Here is an 18,189-nt window from a genome sequence, read left to right as displayed (position 1 = left end):
GCGACCAGACCAGACATCGGCAAACGGGATATTTCTGGTTTCGCGAACAGGTCTACTTCTGTCATCATTGACCGCGGACTGAGGTCATCGGGCGGACCTTCGGGCGCATAACGCCTTTCGTATACGGCATATGATCCTATTTCTGCAAGCCGGCCGGCTTCGGGAATTTTATTTCTGTTATTTTTCGGCACGACCCGAAACTCCCGAATCGTTTGCCGTTGTCTGGAGTCCAGTGCGACCTCAACATTATATTATAGCATGCGAGGTGCCGGGGAATTGGATTCCCGTCACGTAGATCGGTTCCCCCCGGTTACCTGCACATTGTGCCGTCGCCGCTGTCGCCAAGTTTGCGCTTCCTGCCGCCAGTAGCAGTAGCAGTAGCTGCAGCCGCGGCAGCAGCGATGGCAGCAGCAGCCGCAGCAGCACTCGCAACCGCCTGCCGCTCGACTTGACGAACCAGCTCCGGTCCTGTCTGTGTGGGTGGCTGTGGACAGCCCCAGGTCTGTGACCTGTCGACCTTCCTACGCGCACGTGACGGCTCCGTGAATTCGTTAGCGGTTGCGCCGCTGTCGCCCTCTTTATCTTCGTTGTACGGCATGTCCTCCGACGTATGATTATATCGGTACGATACCTCCCGACGGCGCTTAGAGGCCGCAGTGTTGGCTGCAGCGCCAATCGGCTCCTCTTGTTGCCGCAGTGCCAGTAGTTGCTGCTGCTGCTGCTGCTGCTGTTGCTGGTGGTGGTGGTGCTGTAGCAGCAGCCGCTGGAGGTGGAGCTGGGCTAGTCCCTGCAGCTGCTGTTGCTGTTGATGTTGCTGCTGCTTTGATGGCTGCGGCAGGGGCTGTGATGATGGTTGCGATGATGGTTGCGGGTACTGGCTCCGGGGATTTGTATCGGTTTGCAAGCCGTCGGCTCTCCCGCGCAAGGCCGCGGCAGTGGCGGTGGCGGCGGTGGCGGCGCCGCCGTGTCCCCACGGTAGCGGAGGCAACGGCGCCGTGCGGTTCTGTTGTCGGATGGTTTGCTGGGTTTTAAACCTCTCATCATCGTCATCGTCATCATCATCTTCGGCCGCCGCCGCTGCCGTTGCCGCCGCCGCCGCTGCCGCCGCCTCGCGGTGTGCCCGCTCGGATCCCGGGCACACCGAGCGGCCGTCGGCACCACCCAGCGGCAAGTCAAGCGAATCTTCCAGACCGAAGCCATCATTGCGCTGCAGTGTACGGATTCCAGTAGCCGGGGGAAACCGCGTTGGCAGAACATCCGCCGGCGGAGCCTGTCGTACAAGTGTAATCAGGTTTTCGTACGGATCGTACGAATTGTGAAGTGCACCGACGTCGTTGGTGACGCCAGGTGCGGGCTGGCGGGCACGAGTGGCAGGAGGCTTAGGCCCAGCGTCCTCGTGGCCGATACTGCTCGTACCTTGGGACACATTGTCGTACATGGTCGACCAGGGCACGTGCAGGGGTCGCGCGGGCTGCCGGCCGGCACCTGGCGCTGGTGCCCTATGGTTCTGGGCTTGGTACAAGTTGTACGGCTGCGGCTGCTGCTGATGTACCACAAGCCGGACGCCGTACACGCCGTTGCCGGCGCCGCCGCCGGCGCTGTCGGCTACCGTGACGGCAACGGTCCCCCCGTCGGAGCCGTCAGTAGGAGCCGGCTCATGTAGCTTCTTATAGGAGGGCCGTCGTAGCGGTGACGGAGGCGCTCCGTACGGCAGTCGAACAGCCGGCGGACCGTTGCCGCAGCCCCCAAACCGTGTTTGCTGCTGCTGCTGCCGCTTCAATGCTTCCTGATTCCCTGCGTAAACTTCATAGTCGTCGTTTTCGTTGCCGCGGTCTACTGCTACGGCACTTAATCGCGGGTTCCGACGCTGTAGCGCCGCACCGCCTCCCTGCAATCCTGCTGCTGCTGGCGGCGGCCACGGTGCCGCCGCTACAGCCACCGCTGGCGGCGACGTGCGCTTGAAGGACATTTCCGCAGCTGCAGCAGGCGTATTTGTGGGTGTCGTTATCGTGCGCCTTAATGGCGTTTTGGCCGGGCGTGGCGGCGGCGGCCGCGGCGGCGGGCTGTAGCATGAGGGGAACGTAACGGTGGCGTCGCCGCTTACGCCTGCGGCGTCATCATCAGACGCCGCTGCTGCTGGCGGCAGCAATGGTATGTCGTACAGGACCTGATGTGCATCCGTACGACCCTTTCTCCAGTGGTCAACGGCGCTGCCAGAACCGGTGCTGGTGGCCGCACCGGCCGTTCGTCGTGTGGGTGGCGGCGGTGGCAGCGGGACCGCATCCGCCGCTACCCCCGCCTCGTACCATAGGTTTGTCGTCGGCACCGTCACGTCGTCGCCGTCACTGTCGGCGGTGCCAATCCTGCCAATTCCCTTGGCAGTCCAGCTGCTGCCGCCGGCGGCGGCCAGGTCTCCACCAGCTACAGCCGCTGCCGCCGCCGCCGCCGCCGCTGCAACTGCCGGCATCCGCCGTCCGTTGGGACATTGCTGCGGCCCCATCGATCTTACAACACGTTGTGGCCAGCCGCCAGGGTACGGCGACCTTGAATTGTACGGCGCCATGTCGTACGGTCCAAAATCGTACAGTGAGCCGCCGGACGTGTGCACAATACGCGACCTGGACCACCCAGGGACTACAGCGTTACGCCAAGCTCGGATGAGTTGCGACGGCTGCGGCTGCGGCAGTAGCGATGGCGGCGGTGGCTGCAGCTGCTTTAGCTTCGCCGCCGGTGGTGCCAACCCAGAATGTCCCTGGTAACAACCGGCCGGTAATCCCAGTGTATGAAAGCGGCTAAAGTTCAGGACCTCTTCATCGTACCAACCGCCGTACACATCGTACTCCATGCCACCGCTACCAGCGGCCTCCCCCCCTGCCTCTAACGCTGCCTCCGAAGCCGCCGCCGCCGCCGCCGCCATGTCATCGTGGAAGAGTTCCTCAGGCAAATACGGCATTCGCGCCGTCCCCGCCGCTGCCGTCGCTGCCGCTGCCATGGCGGCGGCTGTAGCTGTCATCACCGTCCTCCGAGGCCATGGGCCGCCGCCAAGACCGATTGGGCACGGTGCCGTACCAGCGGCTGTTCGCATCGCCGCTGGGCTGGGCTGAGTGTCAGCCTGGGCTGCCGAGGCATATACGGCAGTAGCAGCAGAAGCCGTAGCAAAAGCAGCCGATGGTTTTGCGGCTGCAGCAAAGGTAGGAGACGCGTCCTCGGCGGCAGCTGCAGAGTCGAAATGGAGTTGATACTGGCCCTGATCACCCGCCTGAAGAACGGGCTCCCCAGCAATACAACGTTGGTGTCTTCGCCGGCCGACTCCCTTAAAGACCTGCGTGCGGTAACGGCAGTAGCATGATGATCTGCCGTACATACCCTCAGTTTATGTCGTCACAACATCCTACAAATTGCACTGTTGCGCGGAAGTTCAACCAAGCAAAGCAGCTCCCAAAGCATCCTGCCCCACAGCGCTCTCTCTTCAACTGCCCTCTCCCCCCTCTCCCTGCCGCCCCACCGGTAGGCTCAACCTCGCCAGCCAGCTGCCCAGGTGTTCCAAACTAGGCAACACGCGGATGGAGCGGTACCACTTCGCGGTCGCGGCTCCGCCGACCTGCAGGAGCGGGCGACGTGGGCAGCAATTAATTAGTAATATGACAGGCGTCGTACGGCGTTGTACGGTGGTGCAGGGTTGGGCAGGTCATGGTGATGTATATATGTATATATGATATATTGTATTGTATTGTATTGTATTGTGGTTACAGTATTTCCGCCGCCGACGCGGCGGGTGCCCTCACGAGCCGTGAGGCTCCAGAGCACGCTGTTGACGCTCATCAAAAACCTCAGTAAGGAAAGTAGCGATTTTCCTCGGATTGGTATTAAGAAATACCTTGCGCATATCAGTATCTTCAACGTTAATCAGAAACCTATTACGCAACTCAGTATACGCCTCACACTCCATGAGCACATGGTATTCATCCTCAACCTTACCCGACGTACAGACCTGACACGTACGGCACTCTCTCGGCCTATGGTGTCCTTTGTTGACCTCCAAAGGCCAACAACAAAGACGGAATTTGGCAACCATACGCAACTGGTTGGCCGGCAAATAAACACGCAAATAGCCTGTGGGATCGGAGCCCTCTCTTGATATATGATGTTGATGTTGTTACAGGGTGGTTAAGCTTCACCAGTGGCCTCCTTCCCGAGGCAATTCCCTGCTCTCCCCTGCTAGAGGGGCACCCTACGCCATTCACCCCATCCGACTTCAGAGTGTACTCTTTGAGTTTGGCAACTCACCACCAGCATCCAACCAAATCTAGCGGATCAACGGCGCCTCAACTTAGTTCCTGGTCAGCTCGCGAGTTGACTTTATCACGTCCTACACCGTCCACAAGATGGGGGGCCACCTCCCATTTCACCACCTCTCAAACACCCGAGAGATCGGCAGGCGGATTTGAACCCGGGTCGACCGGGAGCAGAAGTCAGGCCTTAACCTCTGCCAGCCGCCTGCCTATATATATATATACATTTAAGGGGGTCCGAATTGCATCCAAACCGACAACATGAGCAGTGGCGCCAAAGCCCCGACGCGTTCTTGTTACAATGGTAACCTTGACTTCCTTGACCTGTTTTCCCTTTTCGGCGACCTGCCCCACTAATGATTTGCCTACTTCGTTTGCCATGATTGCCGTACTTGCCGTACCTTTTCGAAATGGCTCCGTGTAATAAAGGTACCCGATTCTGGGGGGCACTCGATGCACTCTGTCATATCCAGGTAGCGTTGAGGATGGAACACGCCCAGCACGTTGCAAGTCACGTCCGGCCGCAGGTGTAATACAAAATTTCCCAACGTCACGGTACGGCGCTGCCGTACCAGCATTATTGGTGTCGTCGAGTTTGCCGCCGCCGCCGCCTCACCGTCATCGTCGCCGTCAGCCTCGTCATCAGCGCCACCACCAGAGGGGACCGTACGGCTATCCGCCGCCGCTGCGCTGGCAGCTGCCCTGCTACGTTTACCCAGCGCCGCCGCCGCCATGGCGGCGACTTTCCCGCGTTTGGCGATGGTGGCTGCGACGGTGACGTACACTGGCTCGGGCAGGTCAGGTCGCCGCGGCTCTTCGGGAGCTCCTCCAGGGGGGGAAGGCTGCGGCTGCGGCTGCGGCTGCGGCTGTGGTGGCAACTTAGGCGGCAATTGTGTTGGCAGTGGTGCCAATGGCTGCTGCAGCTCTGGCTGTGGCTGTGGCTGTGGCTGTGGCTGTGGCTGTGGCTGTGGCTGTGGCTGTGGCTGTGGCTGTGGCTGTGGCTGTGGCTGTGGCTGTGGCTGTGGCTGTGGCTGTGGCTGTGGCTGTGGCTGTGGCTGTGGCTGTGGCTGTGGCTGTGGCTGTGGCTGTGGCTGTGGCTGTGGCTGTGGCTGTGGCTGTGGCTGTGGCTGTGGCTGTGGCTGTGGCTGTGGCTGTGGCTGTGGCTGTGGCTGTGGCTGTGGCTGTGGCTGTGGCTGATGTCGTAAAGGCTGCAGCAGCGATATCTGCTGTGGTGGCTGTTTCTGCGCCGGCTGCTGCAGTGGCGGCGACGGCAGCACTGCTGGCTGCTGGGCCTTATGCTGTTCATTTCCAGGCAAATTATCCTTTTGCAGTGGCTGCTGCGTGATAATCTCCAACTGATCAGGCAGCCGTGTTGGATGTACGGCAGATGTCATGCAATGCTTCGAGCCATCGTACGGTTCTGACATAGCTTGGGTTTGAAGCAGCGGCGGCCCTTGTGGCTCTACCCGGGCCGAAGTCTTGAAGGAACCCGGTGATGGCGCACCCGAGTCTTGTTCCTGTTTCTGCTGCTGCTCCTGTTTTTGTTCCGGTTTCTGCTCCTGTTCCGGTTTCTGCTCCTGTTCCGGTTTCTGCTCCTGATAATGCGCCGCCGCCGGAGCCGCCAGACATGACAGCTGCAGGCTCGCAGGCGGCGGCGGATGTGACGCGTCCTGGGGCTGACGGGCCTGTGGCTGTTGCTGCAGCTGCTGCCCCTTCCCAGCATCGGCTGACAGATCTGGATCCGGATTTGTACTCACGCCTGGAACATCCTCCCCTGGCACGCCGGTAGCGGTGCCTGATTTGGCAATGCACCCTGGCGGACCGGGAACCCCAGGGTCTTCCAACAGGGGATCAGCCGCCGCCGCCGCCGCCGCTGCTGCTGCTGCTGCTGCTGCTGCGAGCAGCTCCATGCCACTCTCCCATTCGGCGAACGGAGTGGCCAAAGGCTGTCGGACACCGGGCTCGGAGGCGGCTGGAGCGGCCTGTCCGCCCAACTGGTTCTCACGGTGCGGCTGGCGGCTGACGCAATGCTCGGTGTTGTGCCTATCGTCGCCGTTGTCATCGTCATTGTCGTCGTCGTCGTCGTCGTCGTGCATTTTTCGAGGGGGACTTCCCGCGTCCGTGTCCCTTGCGGATCCTAAAGCTGGACAGGGGCCTTGGCGCTCCCCAGGCAATCCAGGCCGGCTGTCGGCGACCTCCAATGTCGCGGTCGCCACCGTCGAAGACTCAGCTGATGCAATTTGTACGGCATTTCCTGCCGTACGATTACATTTGAGTGCATGCTGCACCATGCTGCCTTCGCCTCGCGGTCGTTGTACGGCACTGTTCGGCTGTCCCTCTTCAGTGTCTTGCTCGTCCATATTCAAATCTGGAGTCTGGTTCGTACCGGTGTTGGATCCAAAATCCATCTCGCGATCGTTTTGGAACTGACCGCTTTCGCATCGCCAGCCACTAGATTGCCGCCGCCGCTGCTGCTGCTGCTGCTGCTGCTGGGGCGGGGGCGGGGGCGGGGGCGGGGGTGGGGGTGGGGCCCCCGGCGGCGGCGGCGGCTCCTCACGCTGCGGCTGCTGTTGGCCGCGCCAATCCTGGGCCTTCCAGCCTTCTTGTTCGATAGCTGAAGGCACCTCAGGCCACGACACTGCATAGTCCGAATCAGGGCCCTCGGAAGCCCCCATCCGTTTCATAGTCTCGGCGTCACCTGCAGAGGAGCTGTAGCCGGGAAAGCTGAATTGCCGCTGCTGATGCGGGGGCGGCGGCGCCGCCGCCGCCTCTTGTCTGCCTGTGTCTTGCATTTGGGGTCCGTGGTGATCTTGCATTTGGGGTCCGTGGTGATCCACAGGGTGAGCGCGACCCATGGGTCCCTGGCCCCGCGGTGCGGGCTGTGCCCAGGGCCCGCACTGCCCGGACTTCTGTGGCGAGTGGCAATCACGTAAACCAGCAGCTACTGCCGTGTTGCTAGCAGTGCCGTCCGACGCGATGGCTATAGCAGCGGCAGCAGTAGCGGCAGCAGTAGCGGCAACATCTGACGCAGTCACGGCTGCAACACCTGTGGGCGTTACGGGGCTGGACCCATTCGTTACATTGCTACTGCCGCGCCGGCTGACGCTGCTACGACTGCTCCCTGCTAGGGGTTCTTGTAGACTTACAACCTGCTGGCCACTCCAATCATCTCCTGCTGTATGCTGCGGAGGCTGCGCAGGCTGCGGACGCTGCGGAGGCTGTGCATGCGGCTGCTGCGCTTTCTGCGGCTGAAGTGAAGGCGGGGCCTCCAGCTGCTCTTGCTGCTGCTGCCGCGGCGGCGGCGGCGGCGGCGGTGGCAACGGCGGCGGCGGCTGTGGCGGCGGTTGCTGCTGTGATGTGAGGTGTGTTGCCGGGTGGACTTGCGGTTGTGTCGTCGAGTATGTGTCGGGCCGTGTCGATGATAATGGCGTTACCACTGCCAGCGGCAGCGACACCGGCGGCGGTGGGGGTGGCGGTGGGGGGGTTGGCGGTGGGGGCATAAGGTCACTTGGGGTGGCGACCTGGCGCCCCTGCCCCTGCTCCTGTTCCTGTTCCTGCTGCTGCTGCTGCTGCTGCTGCTGCTGCTGCTGCTGCTGCTGCTGCTGCTGCTGCTGCTGCTGCTGCTGTGGCGGAGACGCTGAATTCCGCTGTATTGGCGGACCGAGTTGCGGCGATTGAGTTCGCGTGAGCTGGTCGTGGCCAGGGGTCCCCCCTCGGAGCTGCGGAGGACGGACCGCCGGGGCGGCTTGAGCCGTCGTGTCATATGAACGCCGGTGGTGGCCGGGACGGACAACAGTGCCCCGAGATCCGCCCGTGTCGTACGAGGGAAGAGTCATCGGCGCCGCTAATGCTGCTGGCTCCGTGTTGGCGGTTGCTGCACCTTCCGATGCACCGTTTGCAACATCGCCTGCCCTCCCTTGCAGCACCTTGATACCCGCTGAAGCACCTCCTTCGACGACCTGCCCTATGCCGGACTGAACTCGTACGACCGTCTGAGGGGACGACTTCCGGCGGTATGCAGTCGGGAGCATGACTTCGAAAATCGGGCCGTGCTCCGTACAGAGTCCGCCGACGGAGCGGTAACTGCGTGAGCCGAACTCAAGCGGCGGTGGCGATCGCGCCTCCTCTGCCCGGCGTGAAGACATAAGTCCCAAATTGTATTTTTTTTCCTCTAGGAAAAGAAAGAGGGGAAAGGGTTTACTTTTTCGGGGACGAGGGACCTGCTGGTGCTTCGGGGGCTGTTCTCGGCTCAGCTCTGGTTCGGCTCTCGGTTCGGCTCTCGGCTGTATGCGTTAAAGCCCGTTAAAGGTGGAACGAGTCCAAACCAGCAAAGCCACGACATGAGTTTACGCGCACGCGTAGTGCATAGCGCATGTGGAACTTGGCATTTGCTGGGATGGATGAAAATGGTGGAAATGCAATGGGTAAGATGCCCGCCAGGAATCTACGCGTTTCGGTTGTGAAGTTGCAGGTAGATGGCGTTCCGTCCTCGCCTCCAAGCGATGGTCAAGTTGTTCCCTCACCGAAAAAGCTTCCTGTCGTACTGAAGCATGGATGCGGGGAGAAAACGAATAGAGTTACAGGAATGCGGTCGATTGCGAAATGCACACAGGGCGCGCGCTGGGATATGAATGGACACAAGTGAAAATAGGCGCAGCTGGTAAACTACAAACAAGCGTTGACACTGCATGCTATATTGCATTTGATTGGGACTTTTGGAGTACAGCTTGACCGAGGTCCCAGGCTGTGTAGGGACTACCTCACGGCTGTCGATAAGTGCGTCGGGCAGCGAAAGCAAAAGCCAGTTTGGCAGCAGCATAATATATAACCTAGTCAAATCCAATTTTTCCTTACATGGGCAGCAAGTCCCCAGCACCACCGGTACAGCCCTGAACAGCCTTACCGCAGACGAGCGCCGTCGGAAGTTCCGAAGCTACAATGTGAATTTAGTGGCCATTTATTTCTCAAACCAATGGCTTGCAAGAAAATTTAGTGTTGGCTAGAGTTTCGGAATAATCAAGATTGACGGCACTGTCGTCCACGCTTCACGGATTCTGACATCGCAATTTACTTATTCTTGGGCATCACATTACAGCTCTTCCCGAGCTACTATCTTCCTGTCCATGGTTTCCTGAACTTGGCATGCTAGGCGCAAAAACAACTCCCGTACACTTAACAATAAGCACCTAAGCACCTGGCTGGACTTGTGTCAGAGATAGATATTTTAGGTTATCAGAAATATTATTTGAGATTTTGAAGGATTCCCATGTTTTCCTGTTAAGTTGTTACATCGATTTGCATCTGTGAAGCCGAAACGAAGAACCGCGTATTGAGTCGAGACTTGAAACTATGCAATGTACAACTCGTCGCAGAGGTGGGCGGACATCTTGCATACTACATCAGCAGAAAACGATGTCACATTCCAACCTATCGTGGTATACCGTGTAACAGGTAAGCTCAAATTGTAGGGCGCCCGCCATGATTAATTCAAAGCCTTGCCCCAGCCCAGGTACCATGCCTAACCCGATTGCAGTTCTCCTGCCAGGCAAGCCTCCATACTTTGCATATTTAGGAACTTACAATAGGGATGTCTCATTGGATAGTATTCCGTCGCGTATGATAGGAGCAGCCAGCAGACAAAAAGGGCTTCCATATGTTGTCGTGACCTCAGGCCCTGTGAGCTTAAAGACATATGATATAATACAAAGTATGAATTGGATAGTAAAATGAACATTGTAGACGCCGAAAACATCCTTCCCAACGCATCCCGTGCATCCACGGTCAACTGCGTAAAATTTCCAAGCACCTCATGCGCGTCATTAGCTCCTTTTCCTACGCAGTGATTATATGCGCAATGATAGTGTATTTAAGCACACGTATGCCTTTATTTTAAGTTGGATAAAATGCAATCAGTCATGATCGCGCCAAGCATGCCTTGGCGCCAAAGCACAGTTCACTCATGCAAATCAGTTTAACAATATTTGCTTGGATTCTGTCAAATAGCCAAATCGTTTATTTCCATGAGGCGCTTACTTCGAGGGTCCGGGCAGGCACATTAAGCCTTTTCAGTTGCAAATATTTAATGAATAATTTACGAAGCTTACATCTTTATACAACGCATTATACTATTCAACGCGTCAAAGCGACTTTGCAGGCTTACGCCTGGAGTAAGCCGGTTACGGAGCCCTATGGCGATCACTTTATCCGTATTAACCCAACTCGCTCTGTGTCGCGTCTTGTCCAGCCCACCATTCCCAGCCCTGAAAACTTTCCTTATGTTTAATTCATTCGCAATGAACATAATAACAGATCTCCCTCTGAGTATCCTCCCCGAGATTATCCATTTCTCCGTATGTATGACTGCGTTGCCTTATTCGTCGACTATTCGCGACGGTGAGCATCTCCGTGCAGGTGCTCAGCCCTCTCTCTGCTGTTTGCTACAGCCTTCCCATCTCGAAGATTTCGATTTCTATCTCAATTACTGTTTAGTCGCTCGCCACCCACTTTCGCGGCCTCGTTTCCTTCGAAACGGCTCTCGAAGCGCAGGCTGGCGAACAAAGCAGCAAGACGCGGGAAAGGCTATGACACGTGCACGCATGGCGCTTCCGCATTATGCATTATCGCTGCAGCCCGCAAGACGCGTAAATTTCATTTGGTAGAAGACGCAGGATTTGGGCCTCGACGGGATCCCAGCGGGAAGTGTTGTTGGTAGCTTTGCCGGCGGTCGTCCATACGCCATGCGCATGGCGGGAAAGGCCACGCGCAAAAAGAGGCTGCATGCATACATACATAGCATTCTTCGGGAAACAGAGTATGAGGTTGCGTTCATGCAGCGGGGGATGGGTGAGATAATTGGGTCACGTCGGCTGCGTCTTTCCTGTACGAGGGACGGGGGAAGGGGTGGCCTACCCAAGCGTGTGGTAAGGGAGGATGGAGAGGGGGAGGAGCGGAGGACTGGTGAGGACGTGGTAATGAACAGTAATGTACAATAACAACGAGGGAGGAGGTTATGAGGAAGAAAGAAAGGAAGGATAGGGCGCTTGCCACCTTCCCCCCTGCCCCACCTCGCGATCTTGGCGATTTGCTACACCGCCGCCTTGAGTCATGACCATTCGATGACAACTCAAAGCAATACAGCATGTGCTTTATGTCGTTCTGGGTGCACGGGCCATGGTCAACAAATAATGCATAAACAAATTCATATTCTCGGACGGATTACTTAAATTGAAGTGGTCGGATGTGATGTTAATGCAGTCGTTATGCAGATGTTTACCAACATCCCTGCGGCGCGCTCTGATCTCGCTGGTCCGTCATGCCGTTGGAATCGGCCCTATGCGATTTTTTTTTGAAAGCGCGATGAGGGTCAAAGAATATTCGTTTATGTTGCTTTGTCTTGCCCTGAATCATCTTCTCTGCGCACCGAGGTCAATTGACAAAAGTGAGCTTGGTCAATTACAGCGGCAAACTCCAACGCCACGTATTGGGAACTAATGAAATAATATCAAGATCTTCAATTGGGAGGAGGCATGCCAACGCTGTAACAATGCGCTGAACATCTGGCGGTAAAACGATTATCCCAAACCAAAGGATTCCCACCTGGGACGTGAATAGACACATGGGATTGTACGTCGGGTAAAGGGCATGCAGGAAGGAGATGCATGATCTTTACCAAGACCCACGGCGGCCGCCTCAATACTTTTCTTAGTTTCACTGTAGGTTTTGGAACTCCCTGGTTCAGAGGCCGGAGACGCTGTGCCATCAGGCCTTTGTTGCCGAATCTGTATTTGGCACTGGGGCCCGTTACCGAGTGCTGGAAGATGGACGAACAAGGTCCTGGCTTTCCTTAACAGCTTACTAAGTAGGAGCGGGGCCCCCACTATAGCACGCGTGGTGATGACCTCATCACGCTTGACGCCACCCTTAAATTGCTCAGGGGGGGGGTATACTTAAACGGAATTTGTTAAGCGGCTGAACGCACGGTGTGAGTGTCCGGTTTTTGTACACAACCGTGATGACAACTTCCAAGAAGCCAGCTGGGAGCATTTTGACTCGACCAATGCCAGCGTAAATTTCAGCAAGCACCGGTGCAAACTCGCTCCGACGCACCTTGTATAATTTGATATGGGTACCACCTAGACCGGGTGCTTTGCCTGGTGAAGCATCCTTGAAGACCGCTTCCACTTCACCTCTGGCCTCCCAACTTCACATGCGTTTGACTCCAGGATGACTTCAGGTGGCGGTCCTGCAGCGGCCTTATGATGGCCATCCTGGCCTCCTCAGTCACATACGCTGCAGCGGAATGGAACAAATCCCTCCCCAGTAGTTTGCAACCAAATGCGACAGCTTCATCGTATCTGTAATAAAGATGCCTGTGCTGTGCTGCAAGGCTGAGAAAACTTGTAAAGTTTTAGACGGATGCACCTAGATCGTTAGCCCCATACTAGGCCGTTTTACCCTCTCATACCTCCACTGTATCCGAACCTCTGTGGCCTCTGCAACCCCTTCAGCCCTTAACACTGATAAACCGCAACCTGGACCGCAGTTGGCCGCACAGGGCCCGCCGATATATCTCGACACGGGTCCCGCCGCACTTCCGCTAATTAAGATTTAGCTGGTATTATCATGATTATTATGATTTTATCATAGGTAATTCCTCAAGCATGCGCGCATGAGCATGGACGGCGCATTGAGATTGACCATCAAGTGCGCGCGGTGCAAATCATTTTGCGCGCCTCCCCTTGTGCACACGTACGCATTCGCCGCTTGTTATAAGACCATATGCAAGGCCCCGTGGTCGCATGCCCGGCGCGGTGTATGTTTAAGAACGTAATGGAAATGGTTGGGTAGACCGATGGTTGGGTAGACCGATGGATAGACCAATGGATAGGTAGACAAGGACGGCTACCTGAGGCGGGTCACCGACGACCAGCCGGCATAACGGTACCAACCAAATGCGTGCGCGCCAAAACACACGATACACACACACTCACCCCGGCGCGTGGGCGACATTCGCTATATTGGATGAGGAGTGTTCAGTGCACGTTAGGGCAAGGTACCGCCCCCTTGTTGTCAAAACACCTACAGCACCGGGGGTCCTCCCTCGTAGGCGAGCAAGGATAGTACCGGTGGGTGGGTGGGGGGGTGTTGCATGGTTGGGGTTGGGGGTGCGTGACCCCATACCTGCAGAACTACCCATACGAGCCGAAGGCCCAAGGGCAATACCTGAACGCCTAAAAGCCACGTAGAACAGGAAACGGAGAGCAGGAGCCACGGAGAGCAGGAGCTGGAGCTGGAGCTGGAGCTGGAGCTGGAGCTGGAGCTGGAGCTGGAGCTGGAGCTGGAGCTGGATTAAAAGCTAGATGGTTACCAGGGGCCTACAAGTTCCGCACGAATGCGGGTCCGCCCGTAAAAGCCCCGGGTCGGACGGGAGACGGATAAGTTTTTGCCAAACGTTATTGTGACAACCGAGCGCGTGAGACGTTGTCGTACCATCCCTCCCTCCAGCGAGTGTTGTTGCTTTCGGCGTTCCGCACATGCAGTCACATGCAAGCCCACGTGCACGTGGATACATCTCCAACTCCAAACAATCTCCATACCCATCTCCACCTCCATGCATGTTCTTGTGGAATGCCCGGCTTACACAAGTACACGGCTGGCTAAATACGAACGTGACCTTGCGTTTCAAGGGCACGACATGCGCACGATTATGACCGAGGCCCCACCCCTGGCACTAGCCAGGTCCCTCTCTAAAGTCTGGGAGACCCGGCACGTAGCTCTAAGGCGCCGCGTGCTCAAGCGTAGGAGGGAGGACGATGATGGTCCACCACGTAACCGCGTAACCGTAAAAACGATTCACCGTCCATAGGGCCCCCCTCAGGCTTTTACGGACACCCCTGCACAAGTGCTTGTGCGGAACTTGTAACTTGTAACTTGTACAAATAAATGATTACCGCCGGCGATCACGGGTAATGTGCGGGTAATGAGAGAGGCAACGCTGGTGTGTCATCCCGGGGTTGAACGGCGGGATGGAGCTTTGGAGGTTGGACTGCCGCATTATGTTACTGTTTTTCACTTGCTTAGCAACAGTAACGTTGGGTTGAATGTAAGTAATAGGTATTTGGGAGTTGGCATGTTAGAGGATGCTTAGAAGTTAAATGAAAAAATTGATACGGAGGATGTGATTAGAGGAACTCAGCAATGCCTGCTGCAATAGCTGAGCCCCATGCTACGTGAGCCACGCTTGGCCCGCTGCAGACCCTCGGGGCGATAGGTCATGGACATTCAGTTACCTCATCCGACAAGGTTTAACAATGAGATATATTACAACAGAATTCTTGATGCAATTTCTGGGATGACTGGATGAGTCGGCCACGCTTACTTTTGCGATTTCTGTTAGGCTACGAAGGTTGTTAGGCTCTGGTTGTTTGCGGTTAATTCTAGCTGTCGGTACCAAAGCTTCACAAAAATGCGGTGGTTTTGCGTGGCATAGTCTGTCATGACTTTCCTGCATGTTTAACAGATAAATTATTAGGCTACGCTTCCACTTAAGTTATGTGCTTGGTCGCGCACAAGTTAGGGCAACCCAGCTAGCTTTGGCTCAGTGATTTAGCCACTAATTCTTTACAGAGGCATGACGGCAGGCCTTTAAAAGAACTAAATAAACACCTTCGCTCGCTATGGCAGCTCCCATGGCGGCGAAAGACTTGCGCACCGTGTTTATAAGAGGAGTCAGTTTCGACGCAAACGAGAAAGATCTCGAAGCGCTTTTTTCTGATGTCGGGCCGGTGAAGCAATGTTTCCTCGTCCGGGTGAAGGGCCAGCCGAAGCATCGCGGCTTCGGCTTCGTCCAGTACTCCTTGCCGGAAGACGCCGAGCGCGCTGTCACAGAATACAATGGAAAGAGCTTGAAGGGAAGAAAGCTTCAGGTGCGTCCGGCAGCGTACCTGAGCCGTCGCCGCAGACCGACGGTTCGGTGCACAATTCGTGTGTCAATCCAGCCGCTGGCGCAACCCAACCTAATTTTTAACCCCTGTGCAATTATTGTACTAGGTCGAGCTTGCTGATAAGCGTGCGCCGTTGGAGGAACGCAAAAAGAAGCGAAAGCTTGGTCAGGATTGCGGCGACGATGGGGGAAATGTCGCCCCCGGTGCCGCCGCCGGCGGCTCAGCGCCTCATCCGGCACTTCCTGGCGCGACATATCCCGCTGCTGAAGCCTCTACCGCTGAAAAGAAACCCAGAGGCAAGGACCCGGCGTCAGCGGCGGCGGACGTCGGGCAGCCCGACGGCGGCGCGGTGCCGGTAACCGCAGCGGCGACGCAGCCGCCCCGGAAGCGGCAGCGCGCTGACGGCGCCGCTGCCGCCGCCGCTACCGCCGCGTCAGCGGCTGAAAAGCACAAATTTCTACGGGCGGTTGCTGTGGGCAACTTGACGCCGCAGTCCATACCTCAGGCCATAGCGCTAGCTCGACGGGTGGCGCCCGTGGAGTCTGTTATGAACCCAGCGCCCGCGGTGCGGCAAACCACATGGAGACGAAACCCTAAAACCCTAGGCCCCTAGGCCCCTACCTACCGGCGGTTTTCCCCTCGGGGTAATGAGTTGTTGGACACCCGTTTGCAGTTGGTTGATCCCATGGTTCCTATTTGCGAGTGTCCTGAGGGGTTATTTCCCACGCGCCCTTTTGTCCCTTCAGCTCTTCCTTTTCCCCCTTCCCACCTATCAGCCTTTTCCCTGGCATCAGCTTCACTCGTCAGTGGTTCATTTTCCTTTTCTACCCCCGGGGCCCCCGGGTCACCATGTATGTCTGTCCTCTGACATGAGCGGTTTACCGCCCTCCCTTACGCTCTGGCGCTAGCTGATGAAGGCAGTTGACGGTTTCTCCTGCTATACTGGCATCCCGCGATTGCGTTCCCCTTTTTCTGGCCGCTTCCCATTTTTATGGTTTGTGCCTGCTGTACGGCGGCACGATGCGGTTTGCAGGACATCGTACAGCAAGCGAAGCTGGAGGGTGATGGCTGTAGCGGCAGTGTCGTCATTGTCGTGTATAAGACGGTGAGCGTTACTTGGGGCGAGGAGGGCAGGTCACGAAAAAAATGGCGGAAGGGGGGAGAGAGAGAAAAAAAGGGGAAGGGAGGGGGGTGGTAGGGGAGAGAGAGGGAGGGGAAAAAGAGGGGGAGAGGGAGTACTACAGTTTTCTGCGTGCACGTGTGTGTATGTGTTTTGTAAGGGTTGACATCTCTCACGTCTCCCCTCCGTCAAGCCATCAGGCGCACAACAAGAGAGCTTCTTTGCGTAGTGTGCGCAATATCATATAGTTCGCACTAATGTGTTTGTATCTTTACATGTATGTATGTATGTATGTATGCCTATTGAGTTTTCCAAGCACATCTAATTTCACACTGTGCCAATGAGTGAGTGAACAGTAGGGCACACGGTGTGGGGGGAGGGGCTGCGGCCTACGGTGTGTTTTAAGACACAGGCACAAAGCACCATTGTGTCCTCCTGGGAGTTGGGGTTCTGCACGCCGAGCCGATTTGCAGAGAGCTCTCCCTCCGCAGATCGGCACGGCCTTCTCCATAACTCTAAATTTTCTCTCTCTCTCTCTCTCTCTCTCTCTCTCTCTCTCTCTCCATCTCTCACGTACACACGCACACACAGCGAAGAACCCTATAACTATATAGGAATTTATTTTTTCTCTTCTCCCTCAATGTTACATTTTTCGTTTCCTTTTTCGTATACATTCCCCCGTACGTTCCGTACATACTGTAATTTCTTCCGTACGCAGGTAAAGGACGCCATGCATGCGGTCACTCAGCTTCACAACAAAACCCTGGAGCTACGGAACGGGGCTGGTGGCGGCGGAGGCGGAGGCGGAGGGAAAAAAGGGTCGCAGAAGGGCCGCAAGGGGCAGCAGCAGCAGGTCGAGGAGGACGGGGACGGCGACGGTGGAGACCAACAACAACAGCAGCAGCAGCAGCGCCTCACCACACTCTGGGCCCGCGGGGTGAAGGGCGAGGGGGCTCACGTGAAGCAGTGGAGAGTCATCGTAAGGAACCTGCCCTTCAAGGTCGGTCGTGTTCTGTGTGTGTTTTGCGGGTTGTGGTGTCAGGGGGAGGTGGGAGGGGGGAGTTAGTGAGGGGAGAAAGGGCGGGTAAGGTAAGGTAAGGTAGGGGGCGGGGGGGGGAGGTAAGCGGGGGGTTGGTGACCCCCCCAGGTCAGGGAGGGGGCTCAGAGGAGGTCCCAGAGGGCTGTCGCACCTGCAAGAGGGCATTTAAATTCTGGACAGGTTCCAAAGTACGACCACCACATTAAAAATAACCCAATCCATGGTTCTCTCCACGCTAGGCTGATAGGCTGATTTAGTGTACGGCTTCTACGATGTACTCTCCTTTTGGTGGTGGTGGTGCGGCTGCTCCTCCCCCCGCTACGGATGCGTGAACATATGTGTGTGCGTGTGTGCATGTCCGTATGTATCTCTGTATGTGTGTTCGTCAACGGGGTCCAGGCGACTGAGGCGGCTCTGCTGGAGGCGCTGACACCCGCGGGCTTCGTTTGGGAGCTCAGGTTGCCCAGGGGTCCGGATGGTGAGGGGGGGGAGGGGGGAGGGGGGAGGGGGGAGGGGGGGAAGAGGGTGTTACGGTGTTTTGGTGGTGGTGGCGGGGGGAAGGGGAGGGGTTTCGAGACCTGGTGCGCGCTGGTACACTTTATTTAGTTGCGTGTGTCTTATAGCCGGCCCCGGGCTGCTGCTCACCCACCAGATCCTTCCCCCCCTCACCCCCGGCCCCCCCCTCTTTCCCCCTCACCCCCCGGCCCCCTTGCCAGGCCGTCTGAAGGGTTTCGCCTTCGCTGCCTTCACGTGTCGGGCCCACGGGAGAAGGCCATCTCCTGCTGAACGAAAGGG

General features: G+C 57.2%; 3 protein-coding genes across 3 annotated transcripts in view; 2 read left to right on the top strand and 1 right to left on the bottom strand.

Annotated features, from left to right (window-relative positions):
* Positions 1 to 310: 310 nt before the first annotated feature.
* rlsI (RegA-like protein RlsI) lies at positions 311 to 8,437 on the bottom strand (the record flags this gene model as incomplete). The annotated part of the gene is made up of 3 exons (XM_002947298.1): positions 311 to 3,322; positions 3,506 to 3,601; positions 4,694 to 8,437. The coding sequence occupies 3 exons, from the start codon at positions 8,435 to 8,437 to the stop codon at positions 311 to 313; spliced, it is 6,852 nt and encodes a 2,283-aa protein (XP_002947344.1).
* Positions 8,438 to 9,646: 1,209 nt separating this feature from the next.
* On the top strand, positions 9,647 to 13,644 carry VOLCADRAFT_87630 (uncharacterized protein; the record flags this gene model as incomplete). Its single annotated transcript, XM_002947431.1, has 3 exons — positions 9,647 to 9,743; positions 10,551 to 10,685; positions 13,538 to 13,644. The coding sequence occupies 3 exons, from the start codon at positions 9,647 to 9,649 to the stop codon at positions 13,642 to 13,644; spliced, it is 339 nt and encodes a 112-aa protein (XP_002947477.1).
* A 1,336-nt stretch (positions 13,645 to 14,980) lies between these two features.
* Positions 14,981 to 18,189, top strand: part of VOLCADRAFT_87629 (uncharacterized protein) — a gene marked incomplete at both ends in the record, with an annotated part of 11,992 nt that continues 8,783 nt past the window's right edge. Inside the window, 6 exons of the mRNA XM_002947430.1 lie at positions 14,981 to 15,217; positions 15,342 to 15,800; positions 16,269 to 16,340; positions 17,074 to 17,355; positions 17,794 to 17,872; positions 18,111 to 18,144. Of these exons, the coding sequence (XP_002947476.1) occupies positions 14,981 to 15,217; positions 15,342 to 15,800; positions 16,269 to 16,340; positions 17,074 to 17,355; positions 17,794 to 17,872; positions 18,111 to 18,144 (1,163 nt within the window). The remainder of the gene's footprint in view (positions 15,218 to 15,341; positions 15,801 to 16,268; positions 16,341 to 17,073; positions 17,356 to 17,793; positions 17,873 to 18,110; positions 18,145 to 18,189) is intronic.

Source organism: Volvox carteri (assembly GCF_000143455.1).
Source record: "Volvox carteri f. nagariensis unplaced genomic scaffold VOLCAscaffold_6, whole genome shotgun sequence".
NCBI classification, from domain to species: domain Eukaryota; kingdom Viridiplantae; phylum Chlorophyta; class Chlorophyceae; order Chlamydomonadales; family Volvocaceae; genus Volvox; species Volvox carteri.
The sequence above is the reverse complement of the archived record's forward strand: the minus strand, read 5'-3'. Positions and strand labels throughout refer to the sequence as shown.